Here is a 26,733-nt window from a genome sequence, read left to right as displayed (position 1 = left end):
CATGGCTAAGTGGTCTCCAGAAGTTGAGACGGTTTTCCGGAAGCTAAAGTAGGCTCTGTGCAAACAGCTAGTGCGGGTGGCACCGGATTTCTCAAAGGAGTTTGTGGTCCAGACGGACGCGTCAGGTGGCGGACTGGGGGCTGTCCTATCACAAGAGGTGAACGGGGGAAGAGAACCCCATAATGTATTTAAGACGGAAGCTGACATCTTGTGAGAAAAATTACTCCATAGTGGAGAAGGAATGTTTGGCCATCAAGTGGGCATTGGACACTCTAAAATACTACCTCTTAGGCAGGAAGTTCAGGCTGGTGTCAGACCATGCCCCACTAAGGTGGAAGAACGAGAAGAAAGGGAACAATGCCCGAGTGACCAGGTGGTTCCTAGCCCTCCAGGACTTTAGCTTCCAAGTAGAGCATAGGCCTGGGAAACTGCATGGCAATGATGACACATTGTCAAGGGTCCACTGTATGTTAGCAGATGGTGCCAAGACCCACCGGCTTTGGGCAGGGGGGTATGTAAGATGGCCACCAGACATGTTCTTGAGGGGAGATATGCATCGCTGAAGTTGGTAGCTTCAGTGATGTAAAAGCAGGAAAGCATGATCCAGCACACAGTGCTGAGAGGGTTAATAGGGCGTATCAGGGCCGGTTTCTACGAGCAGTCATAAGAGAAGGGAGGTATTGGCTGCTCACATATCCCCACCCCAGGGCGTGTGTATAAAATGGAGACCGAGTGTCTCATTCAGTGTCTGTGGCTGGAGGTGTGGAGACCTCTAGAGTGTTCGTGCTAAAGGACACTGACCGTGAGCGGGCAAACCTGCCATACTGTATGGACTATTTATTTTTTGTTTTGTTACACTGTGCCGGACAAGGCTGTCTTTTGTTTACTTCTAAAAGTGTGGTTTATGAAAGTATAATAAACCTGCCTCGGATGTTTTTAAAGAAACAGTATCCTGTGCCTATGTCTAACGCGTCTAAGTGAGTACCAAACCCTACAATATACACTGCTCAAAAAAAATAAAGGGAACACTTAAACAACAGAATATAACACCAAGTAAATCAAACTTCTGTGAAATCAAACTGTCCACTTAGGAAGCAACACTGATTGACAATCAATTTCACATGCTGTTGTGCAAATGGAATAGACAATAGATGGAAATTATTGGCAATTATCAAGACACCCTTAATAAAGGAGTGGTTCCGCACGTGGGGACCACAGACCACATCTAAGTACCAATGCTTTCTGGTTGATGTTTTGGTCACTTTTGAATGTTGGTTGTGCTTTCACACTCATGGTAGCATGAGATGGACTCTACAACTCCCAGAAGTTGCTCAGGTAGTGCAGCTCATCCAGGATGGCACATCAATGCGAGCTGTGGCAAGAAGGTTTGCTGTGTCTGTCAGCGTAGTGTCCAGAGGTTGGAGGCACTAGCAGGAGACAGGCCAGTACACCAGGACAAGTGGAGGGGGCCGTAGGAGGGCAATAACCCAGCAGCAGGACAGCTACCTCCGCCTTTGTGCAAGGAGGAACAGGAGGAGCACTGCCAGAGCCCTGCAAAATGACCTCCAGCAGGCCACAAATGTGCACAAACGATTAGAAACCGACTCCATGAGGGTGGTATGAGAGCCCGACGTCCACAGATGTGGGTTGTGCTCACAGCCCAACACTGTGCAGAACGCTTGCCATTTGCCACAGTACACCAGGTTTGGCAAAGTCGCCACTGGCGCCCTGTGCTCTTCACAGATGAAAGCAGGTTCACACTGAGCACATGTGACAAACGTGGCACAGTCTGGAGACGCCGTGGAGAGCGATCTGCTGCCTGCACCATCCTTCAGAATGACCGGTTTGACAGTGGGTCAGTAATGGTGTGGGGTGGCCTTTCTTTGGAGGGCCGCACAGACCTCCATGTGCTCGCCAGAGGTAGCCTGACTGCCATTAGGTACCGAGATGAGATCCTCAGACCCCCTGTGAGACCATATGCTCGTGCGGTGGGCCCTGGGTTCCTCCTAATGCAGGACAATGCCAGACCTCATGTGGCTGGAGTGTGTCAGCAGTTCCAGCAAGCTGAAGGCATTGAAGCTATGGACTGGCCCGCCCGTTCCCCAGACCTGAATCCGATTGAGTACATCTGGGACATTATGTCTCGCTCCATCCACCAACATCACGTTGCACCACAGACTGTACAGGAGTTTGCGGATGCTTTAGTCCAGGTCTGGGAGGAGATCCCACAGGAGACCATCCGCAACCTCATCAGGTGCATGCCCAGGCGTTGTAGGGAGGTCATACAGGCACGTGGAGGACACACACAATACTGACTTGTTTTAAGGACATTACATCAAAGTTGGATCAGCCTGTAGTGTGTTTTTCCACCTTAATTTTGGGGGTGACTCCAAATCCAGGCCTCCATTGGTTAATAAATTTGATTTCCATCAATGATTTTTGTCTGATTTTGTTGTCAGCACATTCAACTTTGTACAGAACAAAGTGTTCAATGAGAATATTTCATTCACTCAGATCTAGGACGTTTTATTTGAGTGTTCCCTTTATTTTTCTTGAGTAATTATATATATATATATATATATATATATATATATATATATATATATATATATATATATATATATATATATATATATATATATATATATATATATATATATATATATATTATATACATACAGTTATATGAAAAAGTTTGGGCACCCCTATTAATCTTAAGCTTTTTGTTTTATAAAAATTGGTGTTTTTGCAACAGCTATTTCAGTTTGATATATGTAATAACTGTTGGACATAGTAATGTTTCTGCCTTGAAATTAGGTTTATTGTACTAACAGAAAATGTGCAATCTGCATTCAAACAAAATTTGACAGGTGCATAAGTATGGGCACCCTTATCATTTTCTTGTTTTAAATACTCCTACCTACTTTTTACTGACTTACTAAAGCACTTTTTTTGGTTTTGTAACCTCATTGAGCTTTGAACTTCATAGCCAGGTGTATGCAATCATGAGAAAAGCTACTTAAAGTGGCCTCTTGCAAGTTGTTCTCCTGTTTGAATCTCCTCTGAAGAGTGGCATCATGGGCTCCTCAAAACAACTGTCAAATGATCTGAAAACAAAGATTATTCAACATAGTTGTTCAGGGGAAGGATACAAAAACCTGTCTCAGAGATTTAACCTGTCAGTTTCCACTGTGAGGAACATAGTAAGGAAGTGGAAGAACACAGGGACAGTTCTTGTTAAGGCCAGAAGTGGCAGGCCAAGAAAAACATCAGAAAGGCAGAGAAGAAGAATGGTGAGATCAGTCAAGGACAATCCTCAGACCACCTCCAGAGAGCTGCAGCATCAACTTGCTGCAGATGGTGTCACTGTGAATCGGTCAACTATACAACACACTTTGCACAAGGAGAAGCTGTATGGGAGAGTGATGCGAAAGAAGCCATTTCTGCAAGCACGCCACAAACAGAGTCGGCTGAGGTATGCAAAAGCACATTTGGAGAAGCCAATTTCTTTTTGGAAGAAGGTCCTGTGGACTGATGAAACCAAGATTGAGTTGTTTGGTCATACAAAAAGGCGTTATGCATGGCGGCAAAAAAACACAGCATTCCAAGAAAACACTTGCTACCCACGGTAAAATTTGGTGGAGGTTCCATCATGCTTTGGGGCTGTGTGGCCAATGCAGACACCGGGAATCTTGTTAAAGTTGAGGGACGCATGGATTCCACTCAGTATCAGCAGATTCTTGACAATAATGTTCAAGAATCAGTGATAAAGTTGAAGTTACGCAGGGGATGGATCTTTCAGCAAGACAAAGATCCAAAACACCGCTCCAAATCTACTCAGGCATTCATGCAGAGGAACAATTACAATGTTCTGGAATGGCCATCCCTGTCCCCAGACCTGAATATCATTGAACATCTGTGGGATCATTTGAAGAGGGCTGTCCATGCTCAGCGACCATCAAACTTAACTGAACTGGAATTGTTTTGTCTAGAGGAATGGTCAAAAATACCTTCATCCAGGATCCAGGAACTCATTAAAAGCTACAGGAAGCAACTAGAGGCTGTTATTTTTGCAAAAGGAGGATCTACTAAATATTAATGTCACTTTTCTGGTGAGGTGCCCATACTTATGCACCTGTCAAATTTTGTTTGAATGCAGATTGCACATTTTCTGTTAGTACAATAAACCTAATTTCAAGGCAGAAACATTACTGTGTCCAACAGTTATTACATATATCTAACTGAAATAGCTGATGCAGGGGCCGCCGGACAGGTGAATATAAACTTTATTTTTTTTTTTTTTTTTTTACAGGTACAATGGTACCCAGGTCTGGATGAGAGTCTTCTCTCCTCCAGAACTGGGTACCATCCGCACATAGAGAAGCATAAAATCCGCTTGTACAAATGTACAGACACGGATTCTATGCGTCTCAATGCAAGTCAATGGCGGCGCTTCCGCAAAATTAATGAACATGCTGCGGATTTATTTGCGCTGCAGAAACGCTGCGGAAAAATCCGTAGCATGTGCATTGACATTGCGGAACGCAATTGGGGACCATGGGGTGCGGATTACCATGCGTTTTTGATGCGTTTCCGCAGCTTAAACGCATGAAAAACGCATCGTGTGCACACAGCCTTAAAGCTTTACTTACAGCAAAGTCAGAAGTTTACATAAATTTCATTAGTATTTGGTACCATTGTCCTTAAACTGAATGATTTGGGTCAAACGTTTGGGATATCCTTCCACAATGGTCTCACAATAATTGATCAGAATTTGGGCCCATTCCTCCTGACAAAACTGGTGTAACTGATCCAGGTTTGTAGGTTGCCTTGCTCGCACCTGCCTTTTCAGCTTTGCCCATAAATTTTCAATAGGATTGAGATCAGGGCTTTGTGATGGCCACTCCAAAACATTGACTTTATCCTTAAGCCACTTTGTTACCATTTTGGCAGTATGCTTCGGGTCATTATAAATTTGGAAGACTCATTTCCGCCTAAGCTTTAACTTCTTGGCTGAGGTGACAACTGATGAAGGTGGCTGTTTCCACCGAAACGCGTTGTGTGTATTAATAAATCAGTCCTTTTAATATTTTTGCCCTGTTATTGGCGCTCTGGTACCGCTATTCACATTTAATGATTGTCCTTTTCCCCCTGTTGGGGTGCGGTAGAGCTGCCTTTAATCTATTGTTCTTTCACCTGTGGGAGCAATTTAATTAGAACTACTACCCTGGTTTTCCAAGCTGCGCTGCCCTAACCCCTCCGGAACGCTGCCGGGGGTGTTGGTGAAGCTGGGCGTCTATCTCGGCGTTACATGCTACTAACCTGACCACTTGATCCACCACCGAGAGATCAGGATCTGTGAACGCCGCTGGAAATAGATGACAGCCACCAACAGAGCGGAGCTTGTGGAGCTTTACACTGGGGTTGTGCAGAGGTGCACAACTTCATAAGGTTAGTAGCCATCCCCACACCCCTCTAACAATTGCAATACTGAGTCACCCATTGCGCCTTGTTCTCTCCTCTCTTTACAACACTGGGCACAGGCACATGATGGACCGAACCTAAAATGTACTTTACATACACTGAACTAAGTCTATAGGGAACCAGTGTAGCCTGACACAGTAGCATGTAAAAGTTTGGGAAGCCCTTTTCAAAATGACGGTTATTGTAAACAGTTAAGCAAGTTGAAGATTAATTGATCTCTAAAAGGCCTAAAGTTAACAATGACACATTTCCTTTGTATTTTAGGAAAAAAATGGTATTATAATATATACTGCTCAAAAAAAATAAAGGGAACACTTAAACAACAGAATATAACTCCAAGTCAATCACACTTCTGTGAAATCAAACATGCTATTGTGCAAATGGAATAGACAATAGATGGAAATTATAGGCAATTATCAACACCCTCAATAAAGGAGTGGCTCTGCAGGTGGGGACCACAGACCACATCTCAGTACCAATGCTTTCTGGCTGATGTTTTGGTCACTTTTGAATGTTGGTTGTGCTTTCACACTCGTGGTAGCATGAGACGGACTCTGCAACCCACAGAAGTTGCTCAGGTAGTGCAGCTCATCCAGGATGGCACATCAAAGCAAACTGTGGCAAGAAGGTTTGCTGTGTCTGTCAGCGTAGTGTCCAGAGGCTGGAGGCGCTACCAGGAGACAGGCCAGTACAACAGGAGACATGGAGGGGGCCGTAGGAGGGTAACAACCCAGCAGCAGGACTGCTACCTCCGCCTTTGTGCAAGGAGGAACATGAGGAGCACTGCCAGAGCCCTGCAAAATGACCTCCAGCAGGCCACAAATGTGCATGTGTCTGCACAAACGGTTAGAAACCGACTCCATGAGAGTAGTATGAGAGCCCGACGTCTACAGATGGGGGTTGTGCTCACAGCCCAACACCATGCAGAACGCTTGGCATTTGCCACAGAACACCAGGATTGGCAAAGTCACCACTGGCGCCCTGTGCTCTTCACAGATGAAAGCAGGGTCACACTGAGCACATGTGACAGACATGACTGAGTCTGGAGACGCCGTGGAGGGCGATCTGCTGCCTGCAACAACCTTCAGCATGACCGGTTTGGCAGTGGGTCAGCAATGGTGTGGGGTGGCATTTCTGTGTACTTGCCAGAGGTAGCCTGACTGGCATTAGGTACCGAGATGAGATCCTCAGACCCCTTGTGAGACCATATGCTGATGCGGTTGGCTCTGGGTTCCTCCAAATGCAGGACAATGCCAGACCTCATGTGGCTGGAGTGTGTCAGCAGTTCATGCAAGATGAAGGCAATGAAGCTATGTATTGGCCTGCCCGTTCCCCAGACCTGAATCCAATTGAACACATCTGGGACATGAGGTCTCGCTCCATCCACCAACGTCACGTTGCACCACAGACTGTCCAGGAGTTGGCGGATGCTTTAGTCCAGGTCTGGACGAAGATCCCACAGGAGACCATCCGCAACCTCAACAGGAGCATGGCCAGGCGTTGTAGGGAGGTCATACAGGCACGTGGAGGACACACACAATACTGACTTGTTTTAAGGACATTACATCAAAGTTGGATCAGCCTGTAGTGTGTTTTTCCACCTTAATTTTGGGGGTGACTCCAAATCCAGGCCTCCATTGGTTAATAAATTTGATTTCCATCGATGATTTTTGTCTGATTTTGTTGTCAGCACATTCAACTTTGTACAGAACAAAGTGTTCAATGAGAATATTTCATTCACTCAGATCTAGGACGTTTTATTTGAGTGTTCCCTTTATTTTTCTTGAGTAATATATATATATATATATATATATATATATATATATATATATATATATATATATATATATATATATATATATATATATATATATATTTATATTATATTATAATATATATATATATATATATATATATATATATATATATATATACATACATATATATATATACACATATACACACATATACACACACACACACACACACATATATGTACATACATACACAGTACAGACCAAAAGTTTGGACACTCCTCATTTAAAGATTTTTCTGTATTTTCATGACTTTGAAAATTGTACATTCACACTGAAGGCATCAAAACTATGAATTAACACATGTGGAATTATATAGTTAACAAAAAAGTGTGAAACAACTGAAAATATGTCTTATATTCTAGGTTCTTCAAAGTAGACACCTTTTGCTTTGATGACTGCTTTGCACACTCTTGGCATTCTCTTCATGAGCTTCAAGAGGTAGTCACCGGAAATGGTCTTCCAACAATCTTGAAGGAGTTCCCAGAGATGCTTAGCACTTGTTGGCCCTTTTGCCTTCACTCTGCGGTCCAGCTCACCCCAAACCATCTCGATTGGGTTCAGGTCTGGTGACTGTGGAGGCCAGGTAATCTGGCGTAGCACCCCATCACTCTCCTTCGTGGTCAAATAGCCCTTACACAGCCTGGAGGTGTGTTTGGGGTCATTGTCCTGTTGAAAAATAAATGATGGTCCAACTAAACGCAAACCGGATGGAATAGCATGCCACTGCAAGATGCTGTGGTAGTCATGCTGGTTTAGTATGCCTTCAATTTTGAATAAATCCCCAACAGTGTCACCAGCTAAGCACCCCCACACCATCACACCTCCTCCTCCATGCTTCACGGTGGAAACCAGGCATGTAGAGTCCATCCGTTCACCTTTTCTTCGTCGCACAAAGACACGGTGGTTGGAAGCAAAGATCTCAAATTTGGACTCATCAGAGCAAAGCACAGATTTCCACTCGTCTAATATCCATTCCTTGTGTTCTTTAGCCCAAACAAGTCTCTTCTGCTTGTTGCCTGTCCTTAGCAGTGGTTTCCTAGCAGCTATTTTACCATGAAGTCCTGCTGCACAAAGTCTCCTCTTAACAGTTGTTGTAGAGATGTGTCTGCTGCTAGAACTCTGTGTGGCATTAACCTGGTCTCTAATCTGAGCTGCTGTTAACCTGCGATTTCTGAGGCTGGTGACTCAGATAAACTTATCCTCAGAAGCAGAGGTGACTCTTGGTCTTCCTTTCCTGGGGCGGTCCTCATGTGAGCCAGTTTCTTTGTAGCGCTTGATGGTTTTTGCAACTGCACTTGGGGACACTTTCAAAGTTTTCCCAATTTTTCGCACTGACTGACCTTCATTTCTTAAAGTAATGATGGCCACTCGTTTTTCTTTACTTAGCTGCTTTTTACTTGCCATAATACAAATTATAACAGTCTATTCAGTAGGACTATCAGCTGTGTATTCACCAGACTTCTGCACAACATAACTGATGGTCCCAACCCCATTTATAAGGCAAGAAATCCCACTTATTAAACCTGACAGGGCACACCTGTGAAGTGAAAACCATTTCCGGTGACTACCTCTTGAAACTCATCAAGAGAATGCCAAGAGTTTGCAAAGCAGTCATCAAAGCAAAAAGTGGCTACTTTGAAGAACCTAGAATATAAGACATATTTTCAGTTGTTTCACACTTTTTTGTTAAGTATATAATTCCACATGTGTTAATTCATAGTTTTGATGCCTTCAGTGTGAATGTACAATTTTCATAGTCATGAAAATACAGAAAATCTTTAAATGAGAAGGTGTGTCCAAACTTTTGGTCTGTACTGTATATATACACACACACACACACCTTTAGAAAAAGGTTCTGTGAACCAAAACGTTGCTTCTTGGGCTCATTAAAGTCCATTTTTTTCTAAAAAATTATTTGGAGTGCTGCCTTTTGATATACCTTCTCATTATATATATATATACATATACACACACACACACACACACACACACACACACACACACACACACACACACACACACACACACACACACACACACACAGTGGTGGCCAAAAGTATTGGCACCCCTGCAATTCTGTCAGATAATACTCAGTTTCTTCCTGAAAATTATTGCAATCACAAATTCTTTGGTCTTATTATCTTCATTTAATTTGCTTGCAAAGAAAAAACACAAAAGAGAATGAAGCAAAAATCAAATCATTGATCATTTCACACAAAACTCCAAAAATGGGCCAGACAAAAGTATTGGCACCCTCAGCCTAATACTGGGTTGCACAACCTATAGCCAAAATAACTGCGAACAACCGCTTCCGGTAACCATCAATGAGTTTCTTACAATGCTCTCCTGGAATTGTAGACCATTCTTCTTTGGCAAACTGCTCCAGGTCCCTGATATTTGAAGGGTGCCTTCTCCAAACTGCCATTTTGAGATCTCTCCACAGGTGTTCTATGGGATTCAGGTCTGGACTCATTGCTGGCCACCTTAGAAGTCTCCAGTGCTTTCTCTCAAACCATTTTATAGTGCTTTTGGAAGTGTGTTCTGGGTCATTGTCCTGCTGGAAGACCCATGACCTCTGAGGGAGACCCAGCTTTCTCACACTGGGCCCTACATTATGCTGCAAAATTTGATGGTAGTCTTCAGACTTCATAATGCCATGCACACGGTCAAGCAGTCCAGTGCCAGAGGCAGCAAAGCAACCCCAAAACATCAGGGAACCTCCGCCATGTTTAACTGTAGGGACCGTGTTCTTTTCTTTGAATGCCTCTTTTTTTTTTTCCTGTACACTCTATGTTGATGCTTTTTCCCAAAAAGCTCTACTTTTGTCTTATCTGACCAGAGAACATTCTTCCAAAACGTTTTAGGCTTTCTCAGGTAAGTTTTGGCAAACTCCAGCCTGGCTTTTTTATGTCTCGGGGTAAGAAGTGGGGTCTTCCTGGGTATCCTACCATACAGCCCTTTTTCATTCAGACGCCGACAGATAGTAAGGGTTGACAGTGTTGTACCCTCGGACTGCAGGGCAGCTTGAACTTGTTTGGATGTTAGTCGAGGTTCTTTATCCACCATCCGCACAATCTTGCGTTGAAATCTCTCGTCAATTTTTCTTTTCCGTCCACATCTAGGGAGGTTAGCCACAGTGCCATGGGCTTTAAACTTCTTGATGACACTGCGCACGGAAGACACAGGAACATTCAGGTCTTTGGAGATGGACTTGTAGCCTTGAGATTGCTCATGCTTCCTCACAATTTGGTTTCTCAAGTCCTCAGACAGTTCTTTGGTCTTCTTTCTTTTCACCATGCTCAATGTGGTACACACAAGGACACAGGACAGAGGTTGAGTCAACTTTAATCCATGTTAACTGGCTGCAAGTGTGATTTAGCTATTGCCAACACCTGTTACGTGCCACAGGTATGTTACAGGTGCTGTTAATTACACGAATTAGAGAAGCATCACATGATTTTTCAAACAGTGCCAATACTTTTGTCCACCCCCTTTTTTAGGTTTGGTGTGGAATTATATCCAATTTGGCTTTAGGACAATTCTTTTTGTGTTTTTTCATTGAAGACAAATTAAATGAAGAGAATAATACCAAAGAATTTGTGATTGAAATCATTTTCAGGAAGAAACTGAGTATTATCTGACAGAATTGGAGAGGTGCCAATACTTTTGGCCACCACTGTATATATACATACACACGCACATAGTATTTTTTTTTGTTGTTGCCTAAAATACAAAGGAAATGTGTCATCTTTAACTTTAGGCCTCTTAAAGATCATTTCAACTTGCTTAACTGTTCACAATAACAGGAATTTTGACCAGGGGTACCCAAACTTTTACATGCCACTGTACATGCAGTCTGATTTATGGACAGCAAGGTATAGAGAAGGAGAAGCTGAGCAGCATCGTATATCTTTGTTGGAAAAGATTAAGTATGTCTTGTATTTTCTTAATTGAAATCCCTGGTGTTTGTATGTATGAGTCAAGTGGGCGGTCCTACTCAGTGATTAACTCCTTAATGACAAATGACATATAGAGTACATCAAATGCCGTCTCCCTGCCTTTGATGCAGGCTCGCAAGCATCTTTGCTGGCAGATGATGGCTGTAGCGGAGCTCCACCAGCAGCTGTTAACCTCTCAAATATAGCTGTCAATCTGCAATTGCAACATGCCGGCAGGGGGGGTGCGTCATTCTATGCACCCATTGGCTCGCCCATGGCATGCTCACGGGAAGCCGATGGGTTGCCATGACAGCCAAGGGTCTGCTGTAGACTCGTGGCTGCAGTTCATAAGAGACCGTGATTTTTGCTATACATAGCAATGCTATGGTATTGCTGTATATAGCACAAGTGATCAGATGATGGCAGGTTCAAGTGCCCTAAGGGGACTAACAAATACAGTGAAAAGTTTTAAAAAAAGTTTTAAAAAATAATAAAAGTTCATATCACCTCAGCTTCCCCCCATTAAAAATTAAGAAATAAAACGAATTAAATGAACACACATATTTGATATTGTTGTGTTTGTAAAAGTCCGCTCTATCAAAATATTATAAGAATAATACGAACGGTAAACGGCGTAATGAGAAAAATTGTACCTACCCCAAAAGGATATCAATAAAAACATGGGCTCTGTGCGCAAAAAAACTAGCACTCACGCAGCTCCATATCCTGAAAATTAAAAACGGTTATTGCTCTCGGAATATAGTAACTTAAGTGGTGAAAAAAAAAAGAGAAAAAGCTTAAGTAAAACAAAAACTATGCATGGTTTGTATCTGCGTAATTGTACTGACCTGGAGAATCATATTGCCAGGTAATTTTTACTGTAAAATGAACACTAATTAAAAAAAACAGAAAAAAATTGCGGAAATGTGTTTTTTTTGCTTTTTCGCCACACTTTGATTTTTTTCCCACCCTTTTCAGTACATCACATGATAAAATGGGTGGTGTCATTCAAACGTACAGTTCGTCCGGCAAAAAACAAGCCCTGACACGGATATGTCGAAGGAATAAAAAAAATAAATAAAAATAAAAAAAATAAATAAATAAAAAAAAAAAGGTATGGCTCTTGGAATAAGGGGAGAAAAAAAAAAAACAAAGGCGCAAAAGTTAAAAATCATCCAGTCCTTATGGGGTTAACAGCCATCTATACATGCACAGTCACACAGGGAAGACTGTCAATCACTGAATAGGACCACACACAAAGTATTCAATGAAATACCTGGCGTTTTCTATGTATAACATGCAAGGTTTACTAAATCGTTTCCAAAAATGTCTATCAATCTGATCAGCTCCTCCTGCTCTATAACATCCGGCCTGCAGGTCAGGTACAATTTTCAACATGGCAGGTTCCCTTTAAAGTGAATATTTCAGCTTGGAAACAGTATGCAATGTACATCCAGTTTATTATATAACTTGGATGATCTGAACAGGTTGATATACGGTATATCATTTTATGGGAAATGATCACTTCTCATTCTTGTGTGGTAGATAGGGGGTATCTTCCCTGTAGATTATACACAGAGAGCTGTCAATCACTAAGTAGGACCACTCCAGTGACTCCAAAACCCAGAATGAGCAGAGGTTTCAATGCATAAAGCACAAGTTAAGGCAGCATTCACACATCTGTGTGAGTATTCTGGCTCATTCACACATTAGTGATTTTTCTAATACGCAAAAACGGTCCGAGTTTCATCAGTTTCAGTTTTTACCATCAGTTTCATCAGATTTTCTTAGATGGAAAAAAAATCACAAACTGATGGAGGCTTCGTAAGCTTCTTTCATTAACCAGTCTTTTGAAAAACGTACAGCGTATGGATGCCATCCGATTATTGTCCAATTTTTGCACTAATCTATAGACTTGCATTGAAGAGATTGATCCGAGCCTTGGATCAATATCGGGCAAGTCTCCATGCTTTTGTGAGAACAATTCAGTAGGAGGGGAAAAAAATAAATAAATGAAATTGGACATGTGAATTACCCCATAAACTACTATAAGTACGTATGCTATCTGTGAAAAACACTAATAATACTCGTATAAGAAAAACTAATGTCTGAATGAGCCCTTAGGCTACGTTCACATGAGAGTATAAAAGAAAAAAAAATAATTGCCCGATTTTTATCCAGAAAAAAACATATGGTATGTAATCAGTACGGCAGTCATTTTTATACATCAGTAGAGAATTTAGATTTACAAGACCAAAAACAGTTTGTGATGCCAATAATGGCATTGTATCTGGATCAGAAGCTATACGGCTGATCTGTATGGGATCGGATTTCTTTTTTGCTCCGCACAGACTTGAACATGAGAGTCTCATGTGAAATACGGGGAACACTAGTGCATGGTGAGATTTTGTTTTTCCCAAGTATTTCGTCCGTGGATAAAAAGAAATATTAATTTGATCAGCCCAACAGAATAACATTGATCAGAGTACTGTCCGTTTTCTTCCATACAGTCATGTGAACGCTGCCTTAGCATCTGAGAGAACGGGACAGATTTTGTTTTCTCAGGCGTCATCCCAGTTGCTTCTGTTTTTCGCATCTATTTTTCTTCACTGAAGCAGGTACTGTTATCCCAGTGATTTTAAGACTGGTTTTTCTTTTACTTTATATTAATTGTAAATTTAGGTCGATATAGTTTGTGCTTATTTTAAAAACATCAGAAATTTGACAAAAATTTAAAAAAAAATTAGCAGTTTTAAAACTTTGAATGCTTATACATTTAAGGGCTCGCTGACACAAGCGTAGATTCTCTCATGGGAGAGAATCGGGTGGATGTTAATGGCACTCAGCTCAAACGGTTATCAGAGATTGATCGGAGCGTCAGCTTAGTGTGATCTGATTGAGAATTGGTGCACAGGTGAGGAGACGATGGAGAACAAAATTTCTCCATCTTCTCCATTGTGGGAGTTTGCGGATGTCATCCGAGTGCAGTCTGATGTTTTCTACGCATCCATAGACTTGAATGGGTGAGTGGCATCCAAATTACAGCATGCAGAGATCAGCACTGCCACATACACTTGTATGGAGAGAGGCCACGCCCTGTCCTAGTGATGTGGGCGGCCAGTGGGCGCGTCCGACTAGAAGGCACGGCCTCGCTCAATACAAGTGTATGGAAAGCAAGACCACGCCCACTGGCCGTGGGTATGTATAACACATACATACCCTCCATTACCGGGTCTCATACCGGTGAGTCCCCGCAGCGCACAGTGCATGCGCTGGGGGGATTCATAAGTCTGCAGTCAAACAGAGTGACTGCAGACTTATCACTTATCACTTTTGACAGACAACCCCTTTAATATTTTTGTGCGGTATGACTATCGGGATTAAAGGGATAGTCATTCAAAGTTTGAAAACTGCAATTTTTAAAACATTTTTGGCAAATTTCTGATATTTTTAAAAAATAAACACAAAACATATCAACCTAAATTTACCATTATTATAAAGTATTATGTGTCACAAAAAAATAAATAAATCTCAAAATCAATAGGATATGTGGGAGTGTTCCAGAGTTATTACTACATAAAGTGACACTGATCAGATTTCAAAAAATGGATCCGGTTACTAAGGGGTTAAAATCTGTATAACCTTTATGAGCCCAGGTGGACAGCTGCTTTAGGCCTCCTTCACACAAACAATGTTATCTTTTTTTTTAAAACGTATTAAAATAATCAGGGCGCAAAATACACAGTCGGACTCCACATAGAAATGTAGAGAGGGTTTATTACCAGCTCTGCCCTCCCAATCGCTGTATACACAGGGCTGTAGTACAGTGTATACGGATATCTGGCAACACTTCATCTTCCGGACCCATTGATCATGCGATAGTTGGTTGTAGGGATGGAGCAGGTACTGATGGATCCTAAGGGTATGTGCCCACGCTGCGGCCCACACGCTGCAGAAGAGCCGCCTGCGGCTTCCGCTTATTTTATGCAAATGAGCGACGGACATTTTTTTTTTCCACATTCGGACTTTCCTCATAAAGATTAGGTCTATGAGGAAAGCCCGCATGCGGACCCGCCGGAGAAATTTACATGCTGCGGTCTGGAAAGACGTGCCGCATGTCAGTTTCCATGGGTGAGCCACAGACGCATAGTGGACATGGAGGATTTCTAGAAATCCCATCCACTAAGCTGTAATATCTGGCCGCTGCGGGTTTGACGCTGCATAAGTCCACAGAGTCAAACCCGCAGGCGGCTCCAGATTTTGGGCACATACCCTAAAAGATCCAGATAAGCTCTGCTGTGCAGCCAGAAGGCTGAATCTGCCCTGCAACTAGTGCTAATACCAGCACCAGATACAGGGAAAATCAGATATTTAAAAATATATATATATTTTTTTTTTTTTTTTTTTTTAAGACAGAGTAAACTTTGAATAGACAAACCTAAAATGCCCCAAATTTATGGTAAGTTTTAACCATCTATTGGTTGGCATACTTTTTTTTTTGAGAGAAATTTGCTACTAAATGTGGGCCATTTTTGGAGTACAGCTGTCACGCAAGGTGTGGGAAAGACTAAGTGCAACACGAAGGGAATGGGGAAAAGGGGGTAGTGGAGACCTCCTAGGCTGATCTAATATCACCCTGTCTCCACTAAAGTCCCTATATTGGTTCCGCACCAGTCCCCGCACAGGAACCTCGCCCTGTCTTTGCCTGGTGTTTGGCCCTGGCTAGGGAAGAGAGGGTATGAGCGCTAGTCGATCCCCAGTGACAACTAAAAACAACATGGGGGAACAAACAAGGGAAAATAGCTTAGCTTTAGTCAACTTCAGAGGGATGAACACATGTCTTCTTAGCACCAGAGAGGAAGAAGCACTGCACTAGCTCCAAGCCATCACACGGGGTCATGTGATTATCGCCGGCATCTCCCACTAGCAAACAGCAGGTATTTATACACCCAGGCCAGGGTGTTAATTAGCAAGAGGAAGGTAGCTGCTGGGTCCTAGAGAGAAAGATTCTAAGAAGGTGTCTGTAATGCCAAACGAAGAGATCTCCTGCAACCAACTGCAGGGTGACTGTCTGTCACCTCTGACACACCCGTGACAACAGCTTTGCATATTAAGCTACACCCATTCCCACAAAGCCGTACAAAGGAAGGAGGATGACTAATGGGTTTAAAACACAAAATAAATGTGGTGCGGTGAGCGCAAAACAGTTGTATGGTGCAAATTGTGTTAGAATTCCGTGGCATGTAACTAAGTAAATCTTCCATAATTTCTTTGGGCAAATGGTCCCCCTCACCTGCTAAGCGTGGGGATTGGATAGTGTTTACACAGCATCGATTAAGGTGGATCAAGCCCTTATAGGGCATGTGAAGGGGGTCGTTTTAACAGGCTTAGGCTAGTTATATATGGCATTTGGTAGCCACTGGTGAGAACATACTTTCAGGAAGAATGGCAGGAGTACGGATGTATGCCTAGGCATCTGTCCACTAATAAATATATATATATATATATATATATATATATATATATATATATATATATATATATATATATATATATATATATATATATATATATATATATATATATATATATATATATATATATATATATATATACACACATATACATATACCATGCATACATACACATATACAGTACAGACCAAAAGTTTGGACACACCTTCTCATTTAAAGATTTTTCTGTATTTTCTTGACTATGAAAATTGTACATTCACACTGAAGGCATCAAAACTATGAATTAACACATGTGGAATTATATACTTAACAAAAAAAGTGTGAAACAACTGAAAATATGTCTTATATTCTAGGTTCTTCAAAGTAGCCACATTTTGCTTTGATGACTGCTTTGCACACTCTTGGCATTCTCTTGATGAGCTTCAAGAGGTAGTCACCGGAAATGGTCTTCCAACAACCTTGAGGGAGTTCCCAGAGATGCTTAGCACTTGTTGGCCCTTTTGCCTTCACTCTGCGGTCCAGCTCACCCCAAACCATCTCAATTGGGTTCAGGTCTGGTGACTGTGGAGGCCAGGTCATCTGGCGTAGCACCCCATCACTCTCCTTCTTGGTCAAATAGCCCTTACACAGCGTGGAGGTGTGTTTGGGGTCATTGTCCTGTTGAAAAATAAATGATGGCCCAACTAAACGCAAACCGGATGGAATAGCATGCCGCTGCAAGATGCTGTGGTAGCCATGCTGGTTCAGTATGCCTTCAATTTAGAATAAATCCCCAACAGTGTCACCAGCAAAGCACCCCCACACCATCACACCTCCTCCTCCATGCTTCACGGTGGGAACCAGGCATGTAGAGTCCATCCGTTCACCTTTTCTGCGTCGCACAAAGACACGGTGGTTGGAACCAAAGATCTCAAATTTGGACTCATCAGAGCAAAGCACAGATTTCCACTGGTCTAATGTCCATTCCTTGTGTTCTTTACCCCAAACAAGTCTCTTCTGCTTGTTGCCTGTCCTTAGCTGTGGTTTCCTAGCAGCTATTTTACCATGAAGGCCTGCTGCACAAAGTCTCCTCTTAACAGTTCTTGTAGAGATGTGTCTGCTGCTAGAACTCTGTGTGGCATTGACCTGGTCTCTAATCTGAGCTGCTGTTAACATGCGATTTCTGAGGCTGGTGACTCGGATAAACTTATCCTCAGAAGCAGAGGTGACTCTTGGTCTTCCTTTCCTGGGGCGGTCCTCATGTGAGCCAATTTCTTTGTAGCGCTTTATGGTTTTTGCAACTGCACTTGGGGACACTTTCAAAGTTTTCCCAATTTTTCGCACTGACTGACCTTCATTTCTTAAAGTAATGATGGCCACTCATTTTTCTTTACTTAGCTGCTTTTTTCTTGCCATGATACAAATTCTAACAGTCTATTCAGTAGGACTATCAGCTGTGTATCCACCTGACTTCTGCACAACACAACTGATGGTCCCAACCCCATTTATAAGGCAAGAAATCCCACTTATTAAACCTGACAGGGCACACCTGTGAAGTGAAAAACATTTCCGGTGACTACCTCTTGAAGCTCATGAAGAGAATGCCAAGAGTGTGCAAAGCAGTCATCAAAGCAAAAGGTGGCTACTTTGAAGAACCTAGAATATAAGACATATTTTCAGTTGTTTCACACTTTTTTGTTAAGTATATAATTCCACATGTGTTAATTCATAGTTTTGATGCCTTCAGTGTGAATGTACAATTTTCATAGTAATGAAAATACAGAAAAATCTTTAAATGAGGTGTGTCCAAACTTTTGGTCTGTACTGTATATATATATATATATATATATATATATATATATATATATATATATATATATATATATATATATATATATATATATATATATATATATATATATATATATATAACATAGTGCATGCGTAGTGAAGCTGGTAATAACAGCCTCACAGCGCATGTGCGGGGAATAGAGCGTCATAGCGCATGCGCAGTGCAGCTGGTAAATACACAGCTTCACTGCGCATGCGCTATGACGCACTATGTTCCCCGCGCATGTGTAGTGAAGCTGGTAATCACACAGCTTCACTGTGCAGGCGGCCAGACATATACAAGTGCGCCTGCGCCCCCACAATATCAGCGCTTGCCGGGAGCAGAATTCAAATACATGAATGCTGCTCCCGCCCAGGACGGAATATGACAAGCACGCCCCTATGACTGAAAGCGCAGGTAGGATCTAAGTATATTAAACGTTATAAAATCATTATAGCTGCACCAATTTTTATGAAAACAGCTTGTTAGTGATGCACATTGCATCACTAACTACGCTATGGGGGCAGTGTAGAGGGCACCTAGGATGTGACAGGTTCCCTTTAATAATGAGTACAAAGGCACAGAAAGAAGTATTTCATAAGTGGAGAAAGAAGCACATTTTTCTGATAAGATACATTACAAAGTTTCTTATAGTCACCTCTACTATTAATTTATACAAAGTTAGTTACAATTGTCATATGTTAAAGGGGTATTCCCAACTTCATAGATGGATATTTGTAGTTTAATGAACTTTTGAAGTTTACTGCTTATTAAAATTTGCAGCCATTCTTTAGATATTACCCTTTTTTTTTTTTTTTATAGCTTGTTGTCAAGGAGACCGACCACCGTTGCTGTCTAGCTTGTAATCACTTCGCTGGCCAGGATTTGGAGGTAACCGAAGGCTCCGGTGATCTTGATCAGCTTCAAAAAAGTACTTACAAGCTCAGTGTAAAAAACGCTTGCAAGTCTTGCACTTTTCCTACTGTCAAACAGCAGTGCTCGGTCTCCAAGGCAGCGAGCTGTAAAAAAAAAAAAAAAAAAAAAAAAAAAAAAGAATATTTAAAGAATGGCTACAAATTTTAGTAAGCAAGCAATAAATTGTAAAGTTGCTTTTATTTATAAGCACTATCCAATGATATCCATATATGAAGATGGAAATAACTCTTGACATTTAAACCACCAGAATAGTCCTGGTCTTGCAACCGTCCAAGGTAGCCCAATTAGATATGTAAATTGGCAGAAAATAGGGATCAATGTTCACTCACACCATAGGAGTTGCTAGATTGTCTACACCGAATATGGCACGACTTATGACCCCAAGAGCATGACTGGTGATAATATTCCCTGTCTAAGGGTACATGAATCAAGCTATATAAAGGTGGAGGATAAGGTATGGACCACATAACGCCACAACCTGGACCTAATTAACACAAGGCACAAATGGCCTTCATACTTCATTGACTAAGGACACCTTTGGGGACTGTAGGAAGAGAACCATCAGGTATTGATGTCTGATTGCGGCAAAAATAACCTGACCGGTTATCTTTAAAGTGAAAGATGAAGACATAATGTGATAATTATGGGATGACGCATGTAGCCAAAGCCCAGAGGAGCCCAGACTGACCCCACCTTACACACATTAGGATACAGCTTGAATCCCTCCATGATCTTCTTGGCCCGCTCGTTGTTGGACATGGTGAGGGTCTTCCCGCAGTCTATTCCGTATCGGGAGTGATGAAGACTCTTCTACTATGATGAAACTGGTGGCAGCAAGTCCAGATGTCACTTGTCCCCTGGTACCTGTCACCTAGGCTGGGTACATGGAAATGGTGCCACACACCGGCAGCAGAGTGGATCACAGACTGGCGGCACAGTGGATCACACACCGGCGGCACAGTGGATCACACACCGGCGGCACAGAGGATCACACACCGGCGGCACAGAGGATCACAGACTGGGGGCACAGAGGATCACAGACTGGCGGCACAGAGGATCACAGACTGGTGGCAGAGTGGATCACAGACTGGATCACAGACTGGCGGCACAGAGGATCACAGACTGGCGGCACAGAGGATCACAGACTGGCGGCAGAATGGATCACAGACTGGTGGCAGAGTGGATCACAGACTGGATCACAGACTGGCGGCAGAGTGGATCACAGACTGGCGGCAGAGTGGATCACAGACTGGCGGCAGAGTGGATCACAGACTGGCACCGGTTACTGCTGAAGGGCAAACCAAAGCCGGAGGGCTGAGCACCGGTGACAAGCGCTGCACTCCAGTAACGGATGGGACTTGTCTCTTGTACCAAAGTTTTTCAGTGGCAGATTCTTGAAGGAAGTGTCTGACTCCGCAAGTCTGTGCTCTTATTACCACAGACAGTGGCGACTTTACATTGACGTGGGCAGAAACGGCCTTTCGGATGCCACAATCCCGGTGCGGAGGCCGCTATTCAATATCATGTAGTCTTCGGCTCCAGATAAGCGGATTTATGGAAGCGACTACAGCGCCTCCCTCAGCTCTCTGTAACGCCTTGTGTGTGCAGCTAAACTCCGTAACTGTCCTATACCTGTCAGGATACTGCGTACCGAAAAGCGCTTTACACCAATCAGAAGCCGGGTAACATCTAAGGCCGCCCTCAATGGGCGTGGCATAATCGACAGAAGTTAGGCTGTGCTCATAACGTTCTGGAGCAGACATATGCGCGTCACTCTGCCCAGCAACGTGACGTTCCATAGAAACGGCGAAATGTGTACGGGCAGCGAGGGAGGACAAAAGAGTAACCGCTTCTATCTAGCAAAAGGGTGATACTGATAGTGATCTCCTGCTTGAAACTGACACTACGAGATAAAAAAGCACATTATACCATGGCAATATAATGTCTGATGATACACATTAATAAAATATAAATGATGATGATAATGCCGTAGAAAAAAAGTTGTTAGAAATGCAATGGCAGTATATGTTAATATAGTGCAAAACACACAACATAGCACCAATTTCTAATTTACACTAATTTTGCACAACCTCTCTTATCTCTCCCAGACAGGGGGTGTACATAGGAATCATGGGGCCCCATAGCAGAAGTTCTAATGGCCCCCCTCCCCCCCCAAAAAAAAAATTAATGTCGGGGTCACAGAAGAGCAGAACTCACAACTTTCCATCCTTTACATAGTTATTTTCCTCCTGCTGCAGTCCTACATTCCTATTTCATTGCCCTATAAAGTGTGATTCCAACAAAAGTGCCCCCCAGACACAGTATGATTCCCCCCATGCACAGTATAAGGACCCTACTGTACCCCACCTCAACTCCCAGGGCAAAGTATGGTGGCCCCAACACAGTATAATCCCCCAACTGGGATAAATTGGGGAGTTGGGCCAAAAAATGGCAAATGGGGTTCAATGCCGATAAATGTAAGGTCATGCACATGGGAAAGAAAAACAGCAGTCACCCATACATATTAAATGGGAAACCGTTGGGGAAATCTGACATGGAGAAGGACCTGGGCGTCTTGGTTAATAGCAAATTAAATTGGAGTGCCCAGTGTCAGGCAGCAGCTGCGAAGGCAAATAGAGTCATAGCATGCATCAGAAGAGGAATAGGGGCATATGATGAGAACATTGTTCTTCCTCTGTATAAAGCGCTGGTAAGGCCGCACTTAGAATATTGTGCACAGTTCTGGGCTCCGGTGATCAGGAAAGACATATTGGAGCTAGAGAGGGTACAAAGGAGGGTGACTAAGGTAATAAAGGGAATGGAGGGACTAGAATACCCAGAGAGGTTGTCAAAATTAGGCCTATTTACGTTGGAAAAGAGAAGGCTTAGGGGAGACCTCATAAACATGTATAAATACATCAGGGGGCAGTACAGAGATCTCTCCCATGACCTGTTTATACCAAGGATGGTGACAAAGACGAGAGGGCACACTATGCGTCTGGAGGAAAGGAGGTTCCTGCACCAGCATAGAAGGGGATTCTTTATGGTCAGAGCCGTGAGACTCTGGAACTCTCTGGGAGAGGAAGTGGTGATGTCCAACTCACTTCATGAGTTCAAGAGAGGCCTGGACGCCTTTCTTGAGAACAATAAAATTACATCTTATGCTTAGTGATAGTTAATTAATCCAGGGATTTAATCTGACTGCCAGGTTGGTGTCGGGAAGTGAATTTTTCCTCAATGATGTAAATTGGCCTATACCGCATGGTTTTTTTTTTGCCTTACCCTGGATCAACGCTGCGGAATAGCTGCAGTGCACAAGAAATAGGCTGAACTGGATGGACGCTTGTCTTTTTTCGGCCTTATAAACTATGTAACTATGTAACTGTGACCCCCACACAGCTTTCCATGCAGTATAATGGCCCCACACCTCTCCACACTCCATAGAGTATAATGCACTCGCCATGGTCCTCCACACAGTATAAGACACTCGCCATGGTCCTCCACACACTATAATGCACTCGCCATTGTCCTGCACACAGTATAATGCACTTCCCATGGTCCTGCAAACAGTGTAATGCACTCGCCATGGTCATGCACACAGTATAATGCACTCGCCATGGTCCTGCACACAGTATAATGCACTCGCCATGGTCCTGCACACAGTATAATGCACTCGCCATGGTCCTGCACACAGTATAATGCACTCGCCATGGTCCTGCACACAGTATAATGCACTCGCCATGGTCCTGCACACAGTATAATGCACTCGCCATGGTCCTCCACACAGTATAATGCACTTGCCATGGTCCTCCACACAGTATAATGCACTTTCCATGGTCCTCCACACAGTATAATGCACTTTCCATGGTCCTCCACACAGTATAATGCACTTTCCATGGTCCTCCACACAGTATAATGCACTTACCATGGTCCTCCACACAGTATAATGCACTCGCTCACGGTCCTCCACACAGTATAATGCACTTGCTCATGGTCCTACACACAGTATAATGCACTCGCCATGGTCCTGCACACAGTATAATGCACTCTCTCATGGTCCTCCACACAGCATAATACACTCGCCATGGTCCTGCACACAGTATAATGCTCTCACCATGGTCCTGCACACAGTATAATGCACTTACCATGGTCCTCCACACAGTATAATGCACTCGCTCATGGTCCTCCACACAGTATAATGCACTCGCCATGGTCCTGCACACAGCATAATGCACTCACCATGGTCCTCCACACTGTATACTGCACTCACCATGGTCCTCCACACAGTATAATGCACTCCCTATGGTCCTCCATGCAGTATAATGCACTCCCTATGGTCGTCCACAGATTATAATGCACCCCATGGTCCTGTACGCAGTATAATGCACTCACCATGGTCCTCCACGCAGTATAATGCACTCCCTATGGCCCTCTACACAGTATAATGCAGTCCCCATGGTCCTCCACGCAGTATAATGCAGTCCCCATGGTCCTCCACACAGTATAAGACACTCGCCATGGTCCTCCACACACTATAATGCACTCGCCATTGTCCTGCACACAGTATAATGCACTTCCCATGGTCCTGCACACAGTATAATGCACTCGCCATTGTCCTGCACACAGTATAATGCACTTCCCATGGTCCTGCACACAGTATAATGCACTCGCCATGGTCCTGCACACAGTATAATGCACTCGCCATGGTCCTGCACACAGTATAATGCACTCGCCATGGTCCTGCACACAGTATAATGCACTCGCCATGGTCCTGCACACAGTATAATGCACTCGCCATGGTCCTGCACACAGTATAATGCACTTTCCATGGTCCTCCACACAGTATAATGCACTTTCCATGGTCCTCCACACAGTATAATGCACTTTCCATGGTCCTGCACACAGTATAATGCTCTCACCATGATCCTGCACACAGTATAATGCACTTACCATGGTCCTCCACACAGTATAATGCACTCGCTCATGGTCCTCCACACAGTATAATGCACTCGCCATGGTCCTGCACACAGCATAATGCACTCACCATGGTCCTCCACACTGTATACTGCACTCACCATGGTCCTCCACGCAGTATAATGCACTCCCTATGGTCGTCCACAGATTATAATGCACCCCATGGTCCTGTACACAGTATAATGCACTCACCATGGTCCTCCACGCAGTATAATGCACTCCCTATGGTCCTCCATGCAGTATAATGCACTCCCTATGGTCGTCCACAGATTATAATGCACCCCATGGTCCTGTACGCAGTATAATGCACTCACCATGGTCCTCCACGCAGTATAATGCACTCCCTATGGCCCTCTACACAGTATAATGCAGTCCCTATGGTCCTCCACGCAGTATAATGCACTCCCTATGGTCCTCCATGCAGTATAATGCAGTCCCCATGGTCCTCCACGCAGTATAATGCAGTCCCCATGGTCCTCCACGCAGTACAATGCAGTCCCCATGGTCTTCCACATAGTATAATGCAGTCCCCTGGTCCTCCACACAGTATAATGCAGTCCCCATGGTCCTCCACACATTATAATGCACCCCATGGTCCTCCACGCAGTATAATGCACTCACCATGGTCCTCCACACAGTATAATGCTGTCCCTATGGTCCTTTACACAGTATAATGCAGTCCCTATGTTCCTCCACACAGTATAATGCACTCCCTAAGGTCCTCCACACAGTATAATGCAGTCCCCATGATCCTCCACGCAGTATAATGAACTCCCTATAGTCCTCCACACAACATAATGCACCCCATGGTCCTGTACGTCCAAAATGCAGCTCACCCCCCCACCCCACCCCCCATAGGGTAAAATGCAGCCCAAGTCCTCCAGTATTATCAGTACACATTGATTTAAAAGGGTTGTCCACTACTTATTATCCCCTCCCCAATGTATCCCCCTAGGGCTCATAAGTGTCTTTCTAATTGTCTTGTGTTGCAGATACTGCCTGTGAGCAGCGCTATCGCTGGCCGCTCACAGGCATCACGTGACCCACGACTGCAGCCGGTTCTGACATCCGCTGATGTCACGACAAGTCCAGGCTGCAGCCGAGGGTCCCTGTTCTGCGTTCCACCGGTGGATGCTTGGTTGTGGGCGGGGTTACCCCGCACATCACACCCAGCATCCACCGCGCGCTCTCCCTTTCCCCATTCACGCGGTGGATGCTGGGTGTGACACAGAGAATAACCCCGCCCACAACCTAGCAGCCACCACGGGGACCCCATCGCTGAGTCACTCCTCACTTATCGTGACACCAGCGCGGGGTTACGTGATGCCTGTGAGCAGCCACCGATAGCGCTGCTCACAGGCAGTATCTGCAACAGAAGGTAATTAGAAAGACACTTATGGGCCTCGTGGGGATACATTGGGGGCATAATAAAAAATTGTGGCTAACTTCTTTAAAGAAAAAAAATAAATGCATACTACTTACCGCTCCTCGTTCCCCGCTGCTTCAGTCTCTACAGCGCGTCTCTGTCATCACCTCGGCAGTTGCCAGCTTCGCTGTGACATTCCGTGGCGCATCATCACGTCAATGTATCAGACGCAGAGGAGGAATGATGAGAGAGGGACTGTCACATGACGTTCCCTCCTCCATCATTGCTTTCAACCAGGGCCGGCTCCAGGTTTTTGTGGGCCCATGGCGAGAGAGTCTCAGTGGGCCCCTTTAACACATACCACGATTCATGATGCACAGATACGCAGAGAAATATAGGTATACAACACAGGGTCCAGCCAGCCCCCTCATCCTTCACATATGCAAACACGCACACACACACACGGGTGTGTCAGAAATGACAGACATGCAAAGATACAAGAACTACCGCACTCCTGATTTGTTCTTGGTGCACGGGTAAGGTACCAAGCCGCAAATACTATGTTAGAAAAACCCGGCACTCAAGGAATTAGTAAAATGGGTATAGAGTTTTTAATGAAGTAGGTACAATCAAATTGACAAACGTTTCGGTCCCTCAGGACCTTCATCAGTGTACAAGGTAAGGGTCATGAAGGTGGAATAAATCCACTATGGTTGCTGAGCAGTGAACTGGAACGTATACTTAGGAGTATAGACCAGGAATGGTACGTCAGTAGAGATAGCTGAGGTGTGAAGTCCAGAGTGGAGTTCAGAATAAACGCGGTGTCCACCGCTTGTCAAAGGTGATGCCCACAGTATGCTGTCCTCACAGCCTACACACAATATGATGTCCCCAGAGCCCATACCCAGTATGATGTCCCTACATCCCACATACG

The 26,733-nt window shown here is 43.7% G+C and overlaps 1 protein-coding gene across 1 annotated transcript in view; it reads right to left on the bottom strand.

Moving 5' to 3' along the window:
- The window catches only part of PDE6D (phosphodiesterase 6D), a 78,476-nt gene extending 57,406 nt beyond the window's left edge, over positions 1-21,070 (bottom strand). The window contains exon 1 of the mRNA XM_073675262.1: positions 20,172-21,070. Coding sequence (XP_073531363.1) covers positions 20,172-20,218 — 47 coding nt within the window. The 5' untranslated portion in view covers positions 20,219-21,070. The remainder of the gene's footprint in view (positions 1-20,171) is intronic.
- Between the last annotated feature and the right edge of the window lie 5,663 nt (positions 21,071-26,733).

Source organism: Phyllobates terribilis, unplaced genomic scaffold (genome assembly GCF_046119375.1).
Source record: "Phyllobates terribilis strain yellow unplaced genomic scaffold, ASM4611937v1 Scaffold_3__8_contigs__length_932513732, whole genome shotgun sequence".
NCBI lineage: Eukaryota > Metazoa > Chordata > Amphibia > Anura > Dendrobatidae > Phyllobates > Phyllobates terribilis.
The sequence above is the reverse complement of the archived record's forward strand: the minus strand, read 5'-3'. Positions and strand labels throughout refer to the sequence as shown.